Below are 22111 nucleotides of genomic sequence, written 5' to 3'. Positions count from 1 at the left end.
AGTTGTCTTAGTCCATTTTGTGCTCCTATCACGGAATACCTGAGACTAGATAATTTATAAATAAAAAAGGTTTATTCAGCTCAGTTCTGTGGGCAGAGGCAGAGAAGTTCAAGGACATGGCCCTGGCTTCTGGTGAGGACATTTGTGTGGAGCCAAAACATGCCAGAGGTTAGAGGGCAAGTGGACGCATGAGAAGCAGGGAAAACCTGAGGGTCACCCCTCTCTCAGGCACTAATCTATTCCCTGAGAGTAAGAACTCACTCTCTACTGAGAGAACAGCACCAGGTGGTCATAAGAGATCTGCCTGCACGGCCCTCCATCTAGGCCCCACCTCCCAACACCACCACACGGGGGCCATATTTCATCATGAGGTTTGGGGACACACCAACCATGTCCAGACCGTGGCACCAACATATTCAGCTCCCAGTAAGGGCCCACTGGCTGGCTGCAGATGACCATCTTTTCATTTTGTCCTCACATGGTGGAGAGAGTGAGAGAGCTCGCTTGTGTCTCTTCTTCTTTTCTTTTTTTCAATTTTTTAATATTTTATTTTCCAATTTTAGGTCTTTGTTACAAAGCTTTAAAGGCCAGCACCTCATTCTTTCATTCTGGCAGATGGAGAATTGCAAAGGCTTTTTGGCATATTTCCACTCAATAAACAGCCCTTGCATATAATACTAAATGTGCAAAGTAGATGCAGTTTTGAATTTAAACTGTGTTTTCCCAACAGATTTGCTGCAACCTATTACTCATGCCTCTTCTTATAAAGACACTATTACCAGAGGTCCCACCCTCAAGACTTAACCTAAACGGAATTATTTCCCAAAGGCCCAGCTCCAAATACCATCATTTTGGAGATTAGGACTTTAATATATGAATGGGGAGGATATAAACATTTAGCCCATAACAGCCCCCCTCCACGCCCATTCTCATGTTCTCTTGGAAGCCTGTGGCTTAGCTGACCTAGCTCTGCAAGCACCTTCCTGGCCTTGAACACCTAAGAGAATATACCTCAACCAGTAGAACAGAATGAACAGCTCTCTTTTCTACCTGTTTTGTGCCAGTTTACACAGACCTATTTGATCCCTGCGTAGTCATCTGTTTTGCCATCACAGTGAGTTACTAGCACTAAGTAATGACTCCCAAAGAAAATGGTCACTATTTTTCATTGCTTTCCCCTCCACCCAGGCTGTGGGGACAAAACCTGTTCCTGTTTACTGAGGAATGTGACAGATGCCTGTTTGTGCTGCCTCATGCATTTAATAAAATAGGACTGGTCCTTCTGGCTAGATTTTATATTTATTCCAGTTTGCTTTTCAAAGTAGACACTTCCTAATGCTTCACTCTCTCTTAAATTCTACTTGTTATTAAACACTTAAATCTACAGTTATTATGAGCTGAAAGAAATGTCTAATTCTTAGCTTTCATAGGACTATAGAGTTAAAAAGAAAAAGAATGGAACTTTCGCTCTTTCTTTTATGTCCAATTCCAACATCCTCCTTCCCTTCTCCCACCCTGCTCCCAAGTCGGCTTTCTCTGTCTGTGACTCTTGGCCTCTCAGGAGCTGTGGGGAGGTTTCAGATAGTGCAGCAAGTCTGGGGACATGGGCAGAAGATGGTTCAACCATTCCTACCCCCTTGCACCCCATCTTTAGCCCTAATGAGAGGTGATTTTGCCCCTCTCTCTGCCTTGAATCAAACAGCCCCATTTTGCCTAACATCTATTGAAGCAACTGCTTACCTTCCAACAGCCCAGCTACTCTGTTTGTGATCTGTAAAAATCACCATTCATCTGTAGAGCAGCAGCTTCTCACTAAACTGTCTATTTTAGGGGCATTAGAAATGTTTTTCTTCTAGCTCATCCAGCTTAATGGCTAGAGGTCCTATATAGAGTGAAAATCTCTGCTCCTAGCTTTTCCCCCTCACTGCATCTCACGCTCTATTTCTAAATGGGCCAGTATGTGTGACCCCATTGTGGGGAGTCTGTGTTGCTGGGAAACACAAGGAAGCAGCTTCCCCTGAACTGATTATTCTGGTTCACTCTATATGCGCAGAAATAACCCTAGATACGTGGGCAGGTAGGTGAAAGGTAAGGGGGTTGTGAGTGTATTTCCTCTGAAGAATTATCAGTAATGTGAGTCAGCTGTAAATAACAGCTAATCAAAATTTTTAGGGGAGAAGATGAAAGGGTTGAGATGAAGGGCTGAAAGATAACACCTCCTTGCCCTCCATCCTGTAATGGAAAATAAATGGTTCTTATAAAATACTGGAGAAAGGGAAGAATTGCTGGGCGTGGTGGCTCACACCTGCAATCCTAACAACTAGGGAGGCTGAGGCAGGAGGATCACTTGAGTTGGAGGCCAGCCTGGGCTACATAGCAAGACCCCATCTCTTAAAAAAAAAAAAAAAAGAAAGAAAGAAAAATTAGCTGGGTATGGTGGCACATACGTGCTTTGTATTCCCCATACATGGGAGGCTGAGGCAGGAGGATCACTTGAGCCCAGGTGTTTGAGGCTACAGTGAGCTATGATCGATCATGGCGCTGTACTCCAGCCTTGATGACAGAATGAGACTCCCCTTCCCTTAAAAAAAAAAGAGAAAATATTGAAGGGGGAAGAGTACTGAAAGAATCCAGAAGTGAAAATTTTCATAAAACAAAGAGGAATTTATACTATTATTAGAGCTTAGATAGTTGAAGAATGGAATTCAGAGTTGTTTTACTGAGCAATAGGAAAAGTACAAAGATTTACCATCACTGGTGAAATGTGAAACCTCTAGGAAGGAGCAGAAGCCCGTTATGACCTAACCAATAAAGAGAAATTATTGAGTCAGGCGTGGTGGTTCAATGACTAAAGTCCTAGAGCTCTGGGAAGGCCAAGGCAGGAGAATTTCTCCAGGCCAAGAATTCAAGACCAGTCTGAGCTACACAGTGAGAGATCATCTTTACAAAAAATAAAAAAATTAGCTGGGCATGTGTCATACACTTGTAGTCCTATGACACCATGCCTAGCTACTCAGGATGCTGAGCAGAACTGCCTGAGCCCAGGAGTTTGAGGTTGCAGTGAGCTATGATGACACCAGTGCACTCTGGGTGACAGAGCAAGACTCTGTCTCAAAAAAAAAAAAAAAAAAAGTCATTGGGTGCATAAATGTGGCATGTGATGTGACTCCCCAGTGAGATAGTCAGTGGTAGCCGTCCTGGCCTGACTTAATTTATGGAGTGGGGAAAACTTTCCTGGATAGTAAGCTGCAAACATCATTGACCATGGGTCAGCTGCTCTTTCCTGTTCAGTTGCATAGGAAACAGTGAAATAGTCAGATGGAGTCTAACTGTATTTTTTCTGACTTAAAACACCTGAGTAGGAACTAAAACACATCCTTCTCTCCATCAAAGTCCATGATTTGGGGGAGGAAGGAAGATACTGCACAAGAGTATCAAGGGGCAGGATTTGGTTGTCTGGGTTCCCGATGAGCACCTTAACATTCTAAAGTGTTGTTAATGAAATCTGTAAAGAGTAAGTTTGCCACCGAGCTCTGCTTCTAGTGTCACCCTCTCAAAGGCATCTTACACAAGGCCGCTTCATTACCATTCACAAAACACAGTTTGGATCAAGTTACACTTAACCTTAGAGACTAATAGTGGCTCCATTCCAAAGTGAATAAGGTGCACATGCCTTAGTTGGACATTCGGGGCTTCCGCCGTGTGACCCCAACCAGCCTTTCCAGTTTCTCCCTAGTTCTAGCCTCCATGCACCCTGTGCTTCTGCTGGGGGGGCGGCAGTGCCATTCCCCACTTGCACTCAAGCTGCCTCTCCTCCCCCACCCTTTTGTGTCTGCCCTCTCCTGTCCCTGGTTCATGTCCTGAACCATCTGAAGACACCAAGATCCTACACTTTCAAGACCCATTCAGGACTCCTTCTGATATTTTTCTTTTTATGGCCTTGTACCTCTTAAAGAAGGCACTAATTATAGTTTACCTTGCACTTGAATTACTTCTAGGTCTTCTCCCCAAAAGGTTGACAGCATCCCCTCACAGCGTGCCTTGTGCACAAAAGTGGCTCATGAACAGATTGAAAAGAATAAAGGGAGGCTCAGAAGAGTAGATTTGTTCATTAAAGAAGACATAAACCATTGTGAAAATTCTGGAATTTCACACTATATGACACATGGTAGGTGTTCAAAAACAGATTTTTTAAAAATAAATGTTGAAGACTTTTTGGATGAGGATATAAGAGAATATAGGTAGTATTTCTGGTAGCAATGACCTGTCAGATTATTAGCATTATAGGTAGTATAGTCTTGATAGAAATAAGCAATCTACAGAAACCACTTGACCGGATAGACGATATGATTGATGGTCTTCTGCAATCTGGCAGAGAGACAACTTTCCAGTTAGTATCCTGAGTTAGAGTCACAGCTGAAAATCTTAGCAATGGCACCACCATGAATACATCTCTGAATCTCCCTTAGCCACAGTTTTTTTCTTTTCTTTTTTTTTTTTTGTCTATATAGTGGTGATAAAAGCTACCTCACAGGTTGAATGCAGTAACTGAATTGTGTAAGATATAATAATTTTCCGTATACTATGAGGTTCAGTTAAAATTTCAGATTCTTAAATAGCATAAGAAAGATAAAGATATGTCTACTATTTAGGCAACCATCTTTCAAAGATGATGGTTTGGTAAACTCTTGGCTTATCTTGATGATGGTTTTATGTTTCAGAAAAAAATAAGAATAACTGTTTCTTTAGTATCAATTTGATTGTCACAGAAGAATAACTTGGTGCTGTGGAAACGAACCCCAAGAATTTGCTGTAATGACCAGAGAGTCAGTCAGAATTCTTTTAGCCTAAGAATGGAAGATGTCAAATAGTTCAGAGTGGTGGTTCGGAAGCATGCAAGCTACACAGAAATACAACTTGGGAGATGAAGGGCTTAAAAACTAGAATTATGGATGCAGTAATGAGTGGGGGAAGGGAGGGGTATCAGACCTTAATAATATTTATGGAGCCTTTATGATGTATGAGGGCTGTTAAAAGATCAATGCTCATTTTCCCTTTTAATTTTCACAATATTCGTATGAGATGCCCTGGAATGAGCTTAATTTTAAAGTGGTCATATGCAGAAGATGGAAGGAATTTTAAAACTTGACACAAAACCATAATAATTAGGATAGAAAAGCTGAAAGCTAATTGAGTGAAGATTAGTGATTCACACATAAGAATGAAAAGCTGTTTTTAGTTGTGTTCAGAATAAGGAAGGAATAAGCCCACTGCCTGGAGCAGGTAAGGCAAGATGAACAGAGATGATTGAGGTAAGTCATAAATACACAACTCTTTCGTTTCTAGTTTACTCACCAAGGGCAACGTTCTTCAGATTGTCAGGAATGGGTTTAACCGTTTCTTTTAGAGGAAAAGATAGCTGAAAACACCAATTATGCAGCTCCACGTGAATTATGTATTGAGACAGACAAGAAAGTGTTAGTGGAACCACTGCTGGTGACATTTAGTAAATCACAGAACAGAAAAGTCTTAAAAGACTGGCAACAGGCAATGTTCCCATTTTTATAAAGAAGGGAAGAGTGGATTGTGAAAACCACAGGCTAGTGAAATTTAGGACAGACCTCTAGAGGGCTATGTGATTATTCATGTAGTTTAGGATTGCCTGGAAAAGAAATTTGGGATTTTGTGAAGACAAAAAGGGTTTACTAAGAATAAATCATGCCAGACTTTTTTTAAGTGAAATTTCCTAAGCTAATGGATCAAAAAGATGCTATGTACATAATGTATCTTGACTTCAGAAAAGAATGTCATGAAGTCACTCATGTTTCTATTTCAAAATATTAAGAATGCACAAATAATGTTTTTCCTGCATGGATAGCTTTTGTAGTGCTTAAGTCAGGGCTATTAGTGCTATTAGTGTTCGTTGTACCTTTACTCCTTTCTTGATTTCCAAAGACTTTTACTTCACTCTGTGCCTGTATGTACCCTTCCATTAGTTCCAGATTTTTAAAAAATGTTTGTTTTTACATTCTCAAGATGCTTCACTTAGGATAATGGTCTTGTTTCCATCCAAATTGGTGCAAAAGACATTAATTCATTTCTTTTTATGGCTGAGTAGTACTCCGTGGTATATAGCATATACCACATTTTATTAACATGTTGACTGCCACACTAGGTCACGATAGGTCAAAAGACCTGTGAGCTATATATGCTTCATGAGGTCCCAGGCTCAAACTAGCACAAGTTAAACACAACTCACCTGGCAGTTAATGCGTTAATCCACTGGTAATTTACCCTGGTAAATTGTTGGACACTTAGTTCACCCCACACCTTTGTGATTGTGAATTGTGCTGCAGTAAACATTCAAAGACAGGTGTCCCTTTGTTAAATGGATTCTTTTCCTTTGGCTATTTACCCAGTAAATGGTATGGATGGAATGGTAGGTCTATTTTTAGTTCTTTGAGGAATCTCCATATCATTTTCCATAGTAGCCAATCTAACAGGGATACGGTGATATCTCATTGTGGTTTTAATTTGCATTTTTCTGATGATTATTGCGGTTGAGCATTTTTTCATATGTTTGTTGGCTATTTGTGTATCTCCCTTGTGTATATCATGTCTTTTGCCCACTTTTTAATGGAGTTGTTTTTTCTTGGTGATTTCTTTGTAGATCCCAGATATTAGCCCTTTATCAAATGGATAGTTTGTGAATATTTTCTCCCATTCCTTAGGTTGTCTGTTAGCTCCATTGTCTTATTTTCTTATTGTTGGTTTATTTCCTTTGCTGTGCAGAAGCTTTTTAATTTAATTCTTTTCCGTTGTTGCTGTGATAGCCTTTGGTGTCTTAGTCTTCATTCTTTGCCTGGAATGACATCTAGAAGAGTTTTTCCTACATTTCTAGAATTTTTATTGTTTCATGCCTTACATTTGACTCTTTTATCCATCTTGAATTTTTGTAAGTGGTGAGAGATGGGGGTCTTATTTCATTCTTTTGCATGTGGCAATCCAATTTTCCCAGCACCAGGTATTGAATACGGCTTCTTTTCCACAGTGTATGCTGCTGTCTGCTTTGTTGAAGATCATTTGGTTGTAGGTTTTATATTTGGGTTCTCTGTTCTGTTCCGTTGGTTTATGTCTCTATTTTTGTGCCAGTACTATGCTGTTTTAGTTACTATGGCCTTGAATAGTATAATTTGAAGTCTGAGCCTCCAGATTTTTTCTTTCTGCTTAAGATTGCTTTAGATATTTGGGCTCTTTTCTTGTTCCAAAGGAAGCATAGCATTATTATTTCTAGATGTGTGAAATATGACATTGGTATGATAGGGATTACATTGAATCTGAAAATAACTTTGGACAATATGGACATTTTAATAATGTTGATTCTACCAATTCATGAGCATGATATGTTTTTCCATTTGTTTGTGTCATCTGTGATTTCTGTTCTCAGCATTTTGTAGTTCTTTTGTACAGATCTTTCACCTCTTGGTTAAGTATATTCCTGGGTGTTTTATTTCTTTTTGTAGCTATTGTGAATGTTATTGTTTCTTTGATTTGATTCTTATCTTTACTGTCATTGGTATATAGGCATGCTACTGATTAGTGTACATTGATTTTTTTTCCTTTTTTTTATTAAATCATAGCTGTGTACATTAATGCGATCCTGTACATTGATTTTTGTAACCTGAAACTGCTGATTTTATTGATCAATGCCAGAAGTCTTCTTGGTGAAGTCTTTGGGGTTTTCTAGATATAAGATCATATTATCAGCAAAAAGTGATAGTTTTATGTCCTCTTTCCTGATTGGATATCCTTAATTTCTTTCTCTTGCCTGATTGCTCTGGCTGGTTCTTCCAGCTGTGTTGAATAAAAGCAGTGACAGTGGGCATCCTTGTCTTGTTCCAGTTCTTAGTGATAATGCTTTCTACTTTTCCCCATTCAGTATGATTTTGGCTGTGGCTTTGTCATCCATGGCTTTAATGATTTTTAAATATGTTCCTTCTATACGTAGTTTGTTGAGGATTTTTATCATAAAAGGGTGCCGAGTTTTGTCAAAAGCATTTTCTGCATCTATTGAGATGATCATGTTCTTTCTTTGTGTTTCTCTTTATGTGGTGAATCTCATTATTGATGTATGTATGTTAAACCATTCTTTCATCCCCGGGATGATGGCTGTTTGATCATTGTTGATTATTTTTTTGCAGTGCTATTGAATTTGGTTGCTAGTATTTTATTGAGAATTTCGGCATTTATATTTATAAGGGATATTGGTTTGTAGTTTTCTTTTTTCAGTTGTGCTCATCCTTGGCTTTAGTTTCAAGGTGATATCAGTTTCATAGAATGAGTTGGGGAGGATGCCCTCATTCTCAATGTTATAGAATAATTTATACAGTACCAGCTCTTTATAGGTAGAAATTGGCTGGAATTTGGCTGTGTAGTAGAATTTGGCTGTGAATCTATCTGGTCTGGGGCTTTATATTTGTTGAGAGATTTTTATTACTGTGTCACTCTCACTGCTCATTATTTATCTGTTCAGGAGCTCTGTTTCTTCCTGATTGAATCTTTGTTTCCAGGAATTTGTCTATTTCCTCTAAATTTGCTAGTTTATGTGTATAGAGGTTTTCATAGTATTCCCAGGTGATACTTTGTATTTCTGTGATATCATTTGTAATATCTCCTTTTAATTTCTGGTTGAGCTTATCTGGGTCTTTTCTCTTCTATTCCTGGTTAACCTAAGCAAGGAGTCTATTAATTTCTTTCCAAAGAACCAATTTTTTGGTTAATGATCTTTCATTTTTTTTTTTGTTTTGTTTTCCATTTTGTTTAGTTTCACCCTGACCTTTGTTACATTTTTTTTTTTCTAATGCTGGCTTGGAGTTTGATTTGCTCTTCCTTTTCTAGTTCCTTGAGATATGACATTAGGTTGTTAATTTGTGATCTTTCAGTCTTTTGATGTAGCCATTTAAGGGTATGAATTTTTTCCTTAGGACTGCTTTTCCTGAATCACACAGATTTTGATAGCTTCTATCTCTCTGCTCTATCTTCAGTTTGAGGAATCTTTAGTTTTCCATCTTTATTTCATTTTTAACCCAACAGTCATTCAGCAGTAGATCGTTTAATTCCTATGGCTTTGTGTAGATTTGAGTGTTTCTCTTGGAATAGACTTTTAGTTTTATTCTACTGGGCTCTGAAAAGATACATGGTATGATTTTGATGTTTTGAATTTGTTGAGAAATGTTTTGTGGCCTGAGATACAATAATCTTGAAGAATGTCTGATGCACTGATTGAGAAGAATGTATATTCAGTAGTTTGGTGGTAGAAGGTTCTATAAATATTTGTTAGTTCCGTTTGTTCCAGAGTTCCATTTAATTGTTTCTTATTTTCTGCTTAGATGATCTGTCCAGCTCTGTCGCTGGACTTTTGACGTCCCTGGCGATTATAATGCTACTATTTATCTCTTTACTTAAATCTAGTAGAATTTGCCTTATGAATCTGGGAGCTTCTGTGCTAGTGCATATATATTTAGGATTATTATATCTTCTTGTGGAATTATTACATTTACCATAATAGAAAGACTTCTTTGTCTTTCTTTCCCATTATTGGTTTAAAGCCAATTTTATCTGATATGAGAATAGCTATGCCTGCTCTTTTTTGGTTTCCATTTGAGTGGAATATGTTTTTCAATCCTTTCACCTTGACTCTGAGTGAGTCCTTGTGGGTTAGATGTGTTTCCTGAAGACAGCAGTTGCTTTGGTTGTGTTTTTTCATCCATTCAACCACCCTATGTCTTTTGAGTAGGGCATTCAAACTATTAACATTAAATGGTAGAATTTATATGTGGGATGCTGTTTTGTTCATAATGTTGAGTATACCTTATTTCTTTGTTTTCCCTCTGATGTTATTGTTTTATACCAGCTGAGAACTTTGTCTTTTGGACGATTTTACACTAGTGGGTATCTATTGTGCTGATTCATGTATAAAGCTATTCTTAGCATTTCTTACAGGGTAGGTCTGTTTGTGACAAATTCCCTGAGTGTTTGCTGATATCTAGAAAGTCTTTACTTCTCTTTCATTCATGAAACTTAGCTTTTCAGAATACAGAATTCTAGGTGGGCTCTTTTTCTATTTGAGAAGAGCAAAGATGAGTTCCCAATTCCTTCTGGCTTATAAGGTCTCTGTTGAGAAGTCTGCAGTTAGTCTGATGTGTTTTCATTTATAAATTACTTGATGTTTTTAGCTCACAGCTCACAGGAGTTTCTCCATCATGTTTACTTTGGCCAGTCTGATGACTGTATTTCTTGGTGATACCCTCTTTGCAATGAATTTCCCAGGTGTGCATTGAGCTTCTTATATCTGTCTAAATCTCAAGCAAGACTAGGTAAGTTTTCCTCAATTATTCCTACAAATAGGTTTTCTAGACCTTGTGTTTTTTCTTCTTCACCATCAGAGATGCCTATCACTCTTAAATTTGGCCACTTTACTTATACCATATTTCTCATAGACTTTGTCCATTCCTTTTGATTCTTTGTTCTTTGTTTTTTTAATTATTATTATTATTATATCATAGCTGTGTACATTAATGCGATCATGGGGCACCATACTCTGGTTTTATATACCATTTGACATATTTTCATTACACTGGTTTGTTTTTGACTGAGTTAGTTAATTCGAAAGAGTTATCTTCAGACTCTGCATTTCTTTCTTCTCTTTTATCTAGCCTAAAAGCTTTCCACTATGTTTTATATTTCCTGAAGTGAATTTTTCATTTCCAGATAGTCTATTTAGATTTTTTAGATGTATCTATCTCTTCAGTAAATTTTTAATGTATTCCCTGAATTGTTTTTCTAATTTCTTTTAGTTCGTTTTCCCTTTGCTCTTGGATTTCATTGCACTTCCTCACAGTCTATATTTGGAGTTCTTTATCTGTCATTTCAATATTTTCATTCCGTTTGGGATCCATTGCTAAAGAGCTGGTGTGCTCCTTTTAGGGATCCTTTTCCTCTGATTTTTCATACTTCTGGAACTCTTGCTTTGATTCCTTCTCATCTGGATCAGCTGTCATTTCTTGCTTTTAGATTTTCTTTTGTTTATATAAGGCTTCCTCTTGTCCTTACTCTTAAGGGTGTGTCTGTAAAATATGGTTGGATAAGGATCTTCAGCTTTGCTTATGGGTACTTTGACGGAGGTCTAGGTTCTGGATGGGTACCTTGGTAATTGATATTCTTAGTTTGGTGCTTTTCTCAGTTGCTAGTTATTTGTAGGCTGTAGCAGTGGTAAGATGTGAGGTAAGGTAGATTTCCTGCCTCTTGTTGATGAGGGAAGGTAGAGGTCTTTGAAATCTTTTTTCTTTCTTCAGTCCTATTGTCGTCTTTTTTTTTTTTTTTTTTTGAGACAGAGTCTCACTTTGTCACCCTCGGTAGAGTATCATGGCATCACAGCTCACAGCAACCTCCAGCTCTTGGACTTAGCCAATTATTTTGCCTAAGCCTCCTGAGTAGCTGGGACTACAGGCGCCCACTACACGCCCAGCTATTTTTTTGTTGCAGTTTGGCCGGGGCCGGGTTTGAACCCACCACCCTCAGTATATGGAGCTGGCATCCTACTCACTGAGCCACAGGCTCCGCCAAGTCCAATTATCTTCTTAACAGCATGAATTATATTGGAACATCCAGTTTAATCTCTCAGACTGTAGGTGGTGCTCATGGGTAAGAATCAGCCAAAACCTGTATTATTGAGTCAATAAATATTGTAATGGTCTATACATGTTGTCTTCCTTGCCAGTAGGTGGCACTGACAGGAAAATGCCAGCTGTGGTGTCAACTTGTGACCTGTGACCAGCTCTAGTCCATCAGGAGAGGCAATTGAGTGCCAGGCAGTGGGTGGGCCCTAGAGCTCCCAGGGGGCTGCTTATCCTCCACTACAGCAAAGGTGGGTGGAGGAATGAAGCTGGGCAGAGCTAGGTCAGGCAAACCTGCTTTCTGGGTAGAAGAAAGCTATCCCAGCAGGGGTTGAGGGTCAGCTCACAGGTCACTGGGTGAAGCCACCAGGGAGGAGCTGAAGCAGCTCCACCAAATCAGAAAGTCTACTCATAGAGTTGGAGGATCACAATTTGGCTCTCAGAAGTGGGTGTGCCATTCTCCCTCTTCCACTGCTCCAAGGTCTCCTTCCAGCATCTGGCCATAAGCAGAAGCCCAAACTAACTGAGTTCTTCAGCAAAGGCACTGCAGGCTGGGAGCTTCCTGTCCAAAATCCAGCCCTGGACTTAAAGTGTGGCTTTACTGTGGTGGGGAGGAGTGTTCTGCCAGTTCACTGAACCTTAGACCCACATGGTACTCTCAGTTCTGTTCCCATAGTCTTCCTCATCTCCAGAGATTAGTTCTCAAATCTCTTCTCCATGCCCCCAAGCAACATGATCAAGTGCTAGGCATATGGGATCTGGCCTGTAGCTTGTCCCCAGGTTCCCTAAGTTCAATCCCAGATTGTGCCAGAGAGAAGCATGCTGGTCTTGAATTGCTCATGGTATGCTCAAGCAGGTTTAAGGTCTCTCTACTCTGGTATGTGACCTGCTGTGCTAGAGCAGCCAGGTAAGCAGCACTGGGGAGAGTCAGTGGTCAAGGAGCTTATAGTCCAAGCACCCCTTGATCCCCTGCAGATCTTTAAGAGGCTCTCTTTGAGAGCTTTGATGTGGTAAATGTGCACAGAAGGAAGCATCTTCTCCTAAGAGCCCTGGCTCAGTCATCTTTGGTGCATCTATGCCACTGAGCAGCAGTGAGCAGGGGAGGGAAGGGGGAGGAAAAGTGTCTGACTGCAGGAGAGCTGGTATGCTTGTTGTCTTTGTTCCTTTCCCCAGAAGGTAACCCATCTGGAATATCTAAGCTCTGGGATCACACAGATCTGCTGGGATCCCCTGGCCTCTGTGACCACTGCAGTGTGGGCCAGAGTTAGGAAATGTTTGTGTGGAAACAAGTGACACAAAAACTGAAGGACTAAAGCTCCCTGAGGAGGACAAAGTCACACAGTGGGTGGAGAAGCAGTACAGTACCCACCATGATGGCTCAAGGCTGTGGTGACAGGAAGTGACTCCAAGGGGGTTGCCAGCCTGGTGCTTTGTTTTCAGGAAACACCCAGTTCACTGATGGCAGCAGATTTGGGGTTCATGAGGGTAGAAAAGCTGTCCAGCAGCTTGGAACCCTGCTGATTGCCAGAGGTATGAGGGAAGGAGAAACAAAACCCCTACCTATCATTTCCATGGAACTCTAAGTTTCTCAAGGGTTAATCTCTGCCAATATTTTGCTCCCTCTTGTTTTGCCCTACAACTTCTTCCCCCACAATCTCTGGCAGATTCTGGCACTTTTCCCTCAGAATGACACCTGAGCTTTTTTTTCCATCTAAAACTTTTCCTTCTTTCTGAGATGACTGGTGACTGATGTCTCTAATCAGCCATCTTCCAGAATCCCTCCAAAGTCACTCATTATACCTTTCTGAATAAAAAAAAAAAAAAAAAGAATGAGCTAGATAATTGTACTGTTAGGGGTTGATAAGTTGCTTTATAGCAAAGTATCTAGTGGTTTTTGACAAGGCTCTTGGACATTGAACTGTTCAACATATCAGTGACTTCAGTGAAGGCAAAGTATTTTATTGTGTTTTTAACTGGCACAAAGCTGGAAAAGAATTGAACATATTGGATGCCAGCATCAGAATTTACAAGGTCTCACCAGATGACACAATGGGCAACAATCAGATGAAATTTAACAAGAACAAATGAAATTTATCATCTAGGAGTGAGAAGCAAATTGTATAGGTCTGGGATGTGGAGATCTGTCGTAAGAGTTCTGGTCAACAACATTAAGAACCAACATTGTTAAGCCTAATGCCTGACACATAGTAGATGCTGAGAAAGGTTTGCTAAATAAATGAATGAACAGATTTATTCTGTTCAGTTGCAAAGCTCCTTAAATTTAAGGTTTCATCAATGCATATATGTGGCCCAGTTAAGCAAACTAATAGTCTCACTGTATTATAGCTGTGTCCAGGCCACTTCTATATTACTGTGTCCAGTCCTAGACACATTTCATAGGGACACTGCCAAGTCGGAGATGACCTTAGGAGTCACCAAAATAGGGCGGCGCCTGTGGCTCAAGGAGTAGGGTGCCGGTCCCATATGCCGGAGGTGGTGGCTTCAAACCTAGCCCTGGCCAAAAACCACAAAAAAAAAGAAAAAAAAAGAGTCACCAAAATAGCACCCATCTGCACCCCATCTTTTTAACCACCTGTAAGTCAGTAAGTTAAAGGAACCGGAGATATCAAGGAGCCAGACAGAAAACATGAGAGACATGAAAGTTGCCTTCAATGAGGAGCAGACTAAAACTTTATATAGCTCTGAAGAGTACAATCAGGACCCACTGGTGGAAGTCAGAGGAAACATATTTGGCTCTGTGTTAGGAAAATCTCAGAATGTGATCCAACAGCGACATAGGTTTCTCTGCAAAATAATGAGTTCCTTGTTGCTGGAAATGTGCTGGTGGAAGCTGCACTTTTATTGAAGAGATTTGTGAAGTGAGATATTAAGCTGGATGGCTTATAATGCTAATATTCTGTGATTGTGCTAAGGCTAGAGAGGTTCCAGGGCACATAAGAAACTGCTTTGCAGCTCTCCTCGTGACATGACCTTGGGGTTCTGTGCACACTCAGCTTTGTCACCTACCACATAGTTGCATACTATGATGAATCTCATTTTTTCAGAACATAAGGTCCTCTGCAGATGTTTAATACAATTACTGTGTTTTCTTTCACCAGGTAGTTTATTTGCTCTGTGTATATGTGTATGTACTCTGTAAACTGTACATTTGTTCACACTGCCATAAGAAAGTTTTGATGCAAACAGGCTGCATTTATCACAACTATGAGTCACCTCGAGTACTTTCAGGAAAAGCAATTTGATGACTTACCTTTTATATGTATTTCCAAAGCACTAAAGTTACAAAGACCTAGTGTATAGGGCATGAAGATAAATAAGCAAAGGCAAACAAGAATATCCATCACAAAAGACATTAATGGCAAGAAGGCAATTTTTAAATGTACAATTATTTAAAAAGAAGAGAGAAAGTTGACATTGATGGCCTTCGTCATATATTTAAAAGTGCCAAAGAGCAATGCCATTTGCCAGGCAAAGCAGAGAGCCTCAGACTACCTTTGTGAGTTTCCTGTTTACAGGCCAGGCCACCCTGGCCCCCTTTTTCCAAACACACAAAATATTACCATTTCTAGTTATTTAAAGCTGGCACTTGCTTCATTACTTTGACGATCAGCATTATCATGATATTTTGGACTATCAAGTTCACTTTTTCTTTTTCTTTTTTTTTTGAACATGAAAAGTGTTTTAATCCAAGCTGTAGGGAACACAAACCAACTTAAACTTGCTCAAGTAAAAGGGCTCAGAAACACCTATGCCATGCATAGGAGACCAAGTCCAGCTGGGTCTCCTTCAGAATGGAAATGGGACTAGGGAGGTGCCCAGGAACTAAGGCGTCTTCTCTTCTCAGGGCTTGTCCTCACCATCTCTATCTGCCCTGGTCTTACACCTCTTATTCAGAGTCCCAGGTGGCCTGCAGCTTGGCACTCAGGTTTCAAGGCTAGCAGAGTCCCAATTCCAACATCCAAGGGAGAGCCCGATTGGCTTATCTTTTCTTGGCAGATCATAGGCCTTTGACTGGCAGAGTCTCTTAAATTTCACCCAGTGTTGTCTCTGAATCTGACTATAATATCTGTGCTGCGTACATTAGGGATCTTGTGAGACTGAAGTTATAGATGTAACCAGGCTCTGAAAAGCAAAAAGTACTATACAAATGAAGGATGGCATTTTATCTTATAATACTATTATACAATAAATCTTAGAATAGTTGGAAATTACAGTGAAGGCCATGTGAGGAGTTTGACAGTGTAAAGAGCACTATGTGAAGATGGAGATCTGGGCTGTGTGACTTTGGGTGAGTCACTTCTCTACTCTGAATTTTAGGAATATAATGTCCATTTTACATTCTCCTGGGGGTTTGAGATGGTTCAAATAAGAAAAGACTTAGCTGGTTTGCAGGTTCACTTTTTCAAAAGGCACCTTTTGAAAATTCTTTCCCAAGATAGTGATATTTCAAGTCTTCATTGCGTGAGTCTGTTTTTTCTGCCTACTTCCAGTCACTGAAATCATAATCAGACTTGGTTATATGGCTTCTGTGTCCGGCTGGTATCCAGGCATGAAAAGATGGTTTTTGGACAGTGCCATTAAACCAGGCCCAAAATTGTCAAGTACACAAAGATGTTACATTAGAAGGAACAGATTTATGTAAATAAACCAACTGAAAATGTCCCCACATTTTAAAAACAGTATAACGGTGGGCAACAAAAATCAGAGTGAACACAAATACTCTATTTTATCTATTTTTTTCCATTCCATAAGCAATGTATTGACATTGTCAGATGCTGTGGTATACAGGAAAATTATTAAGAAATAGACTTGGCAGTATGGAGGGTAATCAAGGTAGTAGGAAGATTGGGGCCAGTCCTGGGATTAGGAGGTTAAACAGCATTAGAATCCACAAGGAAGATATTGAGGGATTTTATTTGCTTGCTTTCAGAAGGCAACAACTTGATCCAGACAGTCTTATAAAGATGCTCAAGGTGTCAGTCAAAAAAGAAAAAGCTGTGCAGAAAGAGACCTAAAGTAGGAAAGTGAGTCAGGAATCTGACAGAGAAGCCCAGGGAAGCAGAGCTTCCGAGAGTAGAGCTCTTGTGAGAGCCGAGCACCTGCTGGCCGGGAGCCCTCGGCTGCATCCGTTGTGCTCCCTGGGTTCTGGGGCTCAGCCAGCAAACTTGTGTGGCTGCAGCTGAGTGAAAACCAAGCCTAAGAACTGAATGTGCTGCAGCTGAAGAAACAGGGTAGCACCCAGAGCCTGTTTTCCTGCATCTGGTGCTCCCTGGGTTGGTGACCAGGGCAGAGGTGTGGGGAGCTGGGCACCGCGGTGGTTCCGACTTCCAGGGACTGGCTTCTCACTCCTTCCAGGAGGGGCAAAATGACTGTCCTCTTCCTGCCATAGCATTTTCCCCTCTGTTTTACTTGCTCGGCTGTGTGCGTGCTGGGCAAAGATAGGGCGAGGAGAGCTGGGCAAGGGAGGCCAGCGGGAGGAAGAAATCATGTCCGTTCTTTCCCTCCTCTTGTGGTGCTCCTCTGGAGAAGGTCAGGACAGCTGCCACCCGCAGGCTGTGGGCTCCAGGGCAGAGCATCCAGCTGATTCTGGCCTCAGTAGGACTGAGGGGAAAAGGCCGAGTTTCCTGCACAGGCCTGCCTGCCCTCTGGGTTAGTCTTACTGCTCAGAAGATAAAATAAGTGTAGAGGCACTGATGTAAAGAATTTGCAAGAAAAATGAAAACTGGAAGCCATAAGAGAAATGAGAATTATTGGATCAAGTATGAAGAATGGTTAATGTCAAGGGCACTTGATAATTTTTCTACTAACAGACATCGTGAAGATGGACGTTTCCGTGATTATTCTTTGCCTTTTTTTCCCTCTTGCTATTGTCACCAGATCTAGGAGCGTGACAGATTGTCATTTAGGCATTGAATTGCGACATAAAGCAAGGCAGAAGTATAGAATCCCCTCACATGAGAGGGTGAACGTCATAGTAGGTTTTGCAACCCGGAATTAGAGGATGGATTGTAACTCTCTACACTTTATTTTCTATAGGAAAATCTTTAAATGCAATTATTTAATTCATTGAAAATTTTTAGTCAGTGTTTAATGCACACCTGCTGTATATAAAGTACTATACCAGGTACTATTTATAAAATTAAACTCAACTATTGAGTCATGAAAACAAACCATGGCCCACATGCCCTGCGAAGGCCTATTAGAAGCAGGCAACATGCCTAAGAAAATATGTTTCCTTTGACTTTCACAATAGTTTGGGGAGGAAAAATCATGAGTATTTGTATCAAGCCTTTATGTATATCCTCTTAGGTAGTTAATACAAGGAACAGAAATGGTAGCCATAACTAAAATAACATATTGAGTAAATGTGCGTGTGACCTAATTCAAGTTTGGTGGTCCGCGTAGTATTTTTCTTGGCATGTACAAACTGCAGGTATTTGCAAAACTGTTGTAAATAGTAAAGTAATAGAAGTTCTTAAAAAATTGAATTAGTACATACGTCTGGGCTCAATTTCTCCCTCTTTGGTTACTACCTATGTCTCCAATTTCCAGCCATGCAGTTGCTTATTGCAAATTCTCAACAATTTTTTTGAAATTCTAATTGATTTAAATTTGTATTATCTTTTTTACTTTTCACTTTTCTATTTTACTGATACATAATATTTTACATGTTTGTGGGGTACATGTGAATTCTCAACAGGTAATATTATATAAAAGGGCAAAAATTCTGTTGTATCCCAGGTTAGAAATACCCTAGACTTTCTGCTTATTTCTGTTTTCTTCCATTCTGTTATTTTCTTCTCATACCACAGTTGTTTAAGTCCTGCCATTTATTTATATTCTTTCAGTACTTCAGGAAACTTAGTATTAAACTAGAAGCATAGAAAGTCCTTCTAGTTAGTCTGTCTTGCCAAATCTCACCGATTCTCTTCTCTCGGGAAGCAAGTGCTGGTAACGGCATAGACATAGAGAAGATCTCCCGTCAGGCTCCTCCCGCCATGTCTGTGAATCACAGAACCTCAGACCAACTGGCTCTCTCCGACCATAATCAAATGGAAAATCAAATCTAGACAGAGCTCAGAAGGGGTGGGAAAATGAACCTAGAAAGTCTAATGTGGAGAAAGGCTTAAAATATATCCTTAAAGTTTCACAGTAGTGGTATTTTCCTTGGCAAGACTGCAACATCAGCAGGTATTCTTGGCTCGCTGATCCACGGGCAGCACCAGGTTGGTAGCTACACTGAACGGAAAAGGTACCTGAGGAAAGACGGGCCAAGTTCCTTACCACAGACATACAGACTGACAGCAACACAGTCTGGGGCCATGTGTGTAATACGTGTACATTTCTGTTTTATTCTTTTTGTATAAAAGTAATGATGTTTCTCACAGAAAAATTAGACAATGAAGATGAGCAAGACCAAAAGGAAAAAAAAAAAAAAAACACGTCATCCAAGAACCCGACAGGTTAATATTGACAAGTTTCTTCAATTTTCTATAGATGTTCGTGATATATAGACATATACATTTTTTTTTTCTGAATGAAATTCTGTGGACTTATACCAGTTTTTTCCCCACTTAACAAAATACTGGGAATGTCTTTTTGTGTTTTTAATCTGCAACTATTCCATGGTATTTCATTTGATGATTATACATTAAGTAGCCAGCCCTCTCTTTTTCAACCTCTTGTGCTAGATGTTTACTGTGATAAATGTTTCTAAAATGAACATTCTTCTTCACACATTGATGCTTCATTTTTCTTTAATTCTTCAGTTCCTAGATGTGGTATCAATGGGCCAGAGATTCTTTACATCTTTAAGGTTGTGATACACTGACTAAATTGCCCTCCTGGAAAGTTCTACCAATTCAAGGCCTTCCCACCTTCAGGCAGATGAAGACTTTCACTCAGAGCTTTGGAGGGCAGTGGTGTATTTACCACCTCACTTAGCCAGCAGCATTTGCAGTCAGCCTCTGACCTTGTTCCCAGGATCGTTTCTGGTGATGAATGTGGGTTTGAGAGTACCTATGGATGGTCCTGCACACAGAGACCTTGGAAGCAAATCACTTTGTCTTTCTTGCAAACCTCAGCTCAGCTCACAAAGGGTTGGCTAACAGAAATGGATTTTAGCTCCAGGAATGGATTTATGTTCAAGGCAATAATAGAGTAAAAAAAAAAACAAAGCTTAAACTCAGGATGATTTTTCATTTAGTGAGTTTAAGAGGATATGTGAGTAGATACCCACATAAAAAGCAAACAGAAAAGAAGGTTGTGGATTTCCCTCCCAGGCCTTCTTTAGCAACCATGGATACATTTTCTTTCCTAACTGAGCATTGTTAAATGTAGGGACAGTGTGACAGATCCACTTGATGTGACGTGTGTGTACAAAGGCCTATGAGTGCACACCTTTGGAATCCACCACACTCAGGTTCAGTGTCTGGGCCTGCCATTTCCTGTGCCCTTGAGCAAGTACTTTCACTTAAGAGAGCTTCACTTCCCTCATTTATTGTTATTCCAATAACACTGGGTTGTACTGAATAGAAAATCAAGTATGTGAAGCCCCTAAAGACATGCCCCAACGCTGAGGTAGTGCTCTGTTGAACATTTGGTGAATTAATGGATTAATACTCTCGGGAGCTGACTTAGATTTTGCTTTGCTTTCTGATGGGATTCTGCTTGCTCATTGTTCTTACTGCTATCTGAAATCATATTGTTTATTTTCAAATTTGCTACGTATTATCCGTTTCTCCATCAGCACAGAACATCCTCAGGAGGACAGTGGGCTCCTCCGAAGGAGAGTGGAGCAGTGCCTGGTGACCCAGTCAGTATTTGTCTGCGACTTGCTCACATTCTTTCCAGAGACCCTCTTGTGGCCACGAGGCCGTTCAGCACAGGACCACCCTCCTTCCCCTCATCACGCCATTCATTGGTCTGTGCTTGGTTCCAGCCATCCTCCGGTACCTGAAGAATGACGGGAAGATCCATTTGGTGGTTTTCAACAATCTGCAGCTGGCGGACGGGAGGCGGCACAGGATCCTCCTGAGAATGACCAATCTGCAGCGAGGGGCTGGTTCCATTGAGCTCTACGTGGACTGCACCCAAGTGGATTCTGTTCACAATCTCCCCAGAGCCTTTTCTGGCCTCTCCCAGAGTCCTGAGTCCATTGAATTGAGGACTTTCCAGAGGAAGCCACAGGTAGGAACCCACAGGCTATTCTCTGAAGCGCAGAGATGGGCAGCCAAGGCCTAGGGAGAGCAAAGCAGTGTCTTCAGAAAAACATGCCAAGACTTGATGCTGGCCAAGTGCTAGAAGCACCTGCGAAGCTTGGAGAACAACTGCTAGAGCGCCACCCTCCAGACAAATTGAATCCGAATCTGGGTGGTGGTGCTGGGTATCAGCATTTAAAAAAAAAAATACTGATTCTATTATGAAGCTAAAATTGAGAGTTTCTGCTTTCACTGATTAGTAATGATTTTAGATACAGTTATAAAGTTGGAAAAGAATAGCAAAAATAAGAGGATGATAGCATGATCTATTTTCAACTTTCTATGATATTATTTATTACTTTTAATGAAAATTTTTAAAAGAATCATTAGAAGCTGTATAGCACTGGGAACAGCATTTTTCACAGGTCCTGTCAGAATATCCACTAACAAAAAGGAACTTATTGCTAGCTCTTAAAATAAAATCCTATCATTGCTGTCTTCTGTTTTAAACCATGTTAATGGTGGGATTTTTTATTATTATTATATCATTGTACCTGCTGTAGAAATTGCCTCATACATTTCTTTTAGGATTTTGTGCCAGAAAATGCTATTTCCTATTTTAAAAAAAAACAAAAAACTAGTATTCTTTGTCTTTTCCAGTAATACCTAACTAGTAATAGTTCCTGAATTTATCTGATATGGAAGTCAATGTCAAAATCAGTAACTATGTTCATCTATTATGGCCCGTAATATTTTTTGTCTTCTATTTCTCAATCTTCATTTTCTATTTCTATTTTATTATTTCATTATACATATATATGCTTTGGTTGTGAGCTTATCTGAGGCTTTGTACAGACAGGATGTAAGCAATGATTTCCCTTATAAGTAGGAATGCTGTGAAATTTTAGATAGTAATATGAAAACTATGACTCTAACTCTGAAATTTTGTGCTTAAACAACAGGAAGCATTTTAAAACAGAAATGCCAAGAAAGAAAAAATCCAAAGTTTTTTTTATTTTTTGGATTTTTTTTTTTTTTTGCTTTTGCAGAGAGAGAGGTTTTTAATGTAGATTTACATATTGAAAAATTGTAATAGAATAGAAAGATATATGAACCTTTGTCTCTGAATCCCCAAAGTTGCCCAAATAATCAGAATGACAGTCAACATTTTGTCACATATTATTTCAGAAATTAGTTATCTACCACCAAATAAAT

The 22111-nt window shown here is 39.9% G+C and overlaps 1 protein-coding gene across 1 annotated transcript in view; it reads left to right on the top strand.

The window, feature by feature from the left end:
• THBS4 (thrombospondin 4) overlaps positions 1 to 22111 on the top strand; it is a 52293-nt gene that overhangs the window by 5042 nt on the left and 25140 nt on the right. The window contains exon 3 of the mRNA XM_053587646.1: positions 20638 to 20885. Within this exon, the coding sequence (XP_053443621.1) occupies positions 20638 to 20885 (248 nt within the window). The remainder of the gene's footprint in view (positions 1 to 20637; positions 20886 to 22111) is intronic.

This window comes from Nycticebus coucang, chromosome 1, assembly GCF_027406575.1.
Source record: "Nycticebus coucang isolate mNycCou1 chromosome 1, mNycCou1.pri, whole genome shotgun sequence".
Taxonomy (NCBI): Eukaryota; Metazoa; Chordata; class Mammalia; order Primates; family Lorisidae; genus Nycticebus; species Nycticebus coucang.
This window is presented reverse-complemented; position numbering and strand designations above follow the sequence as displayed.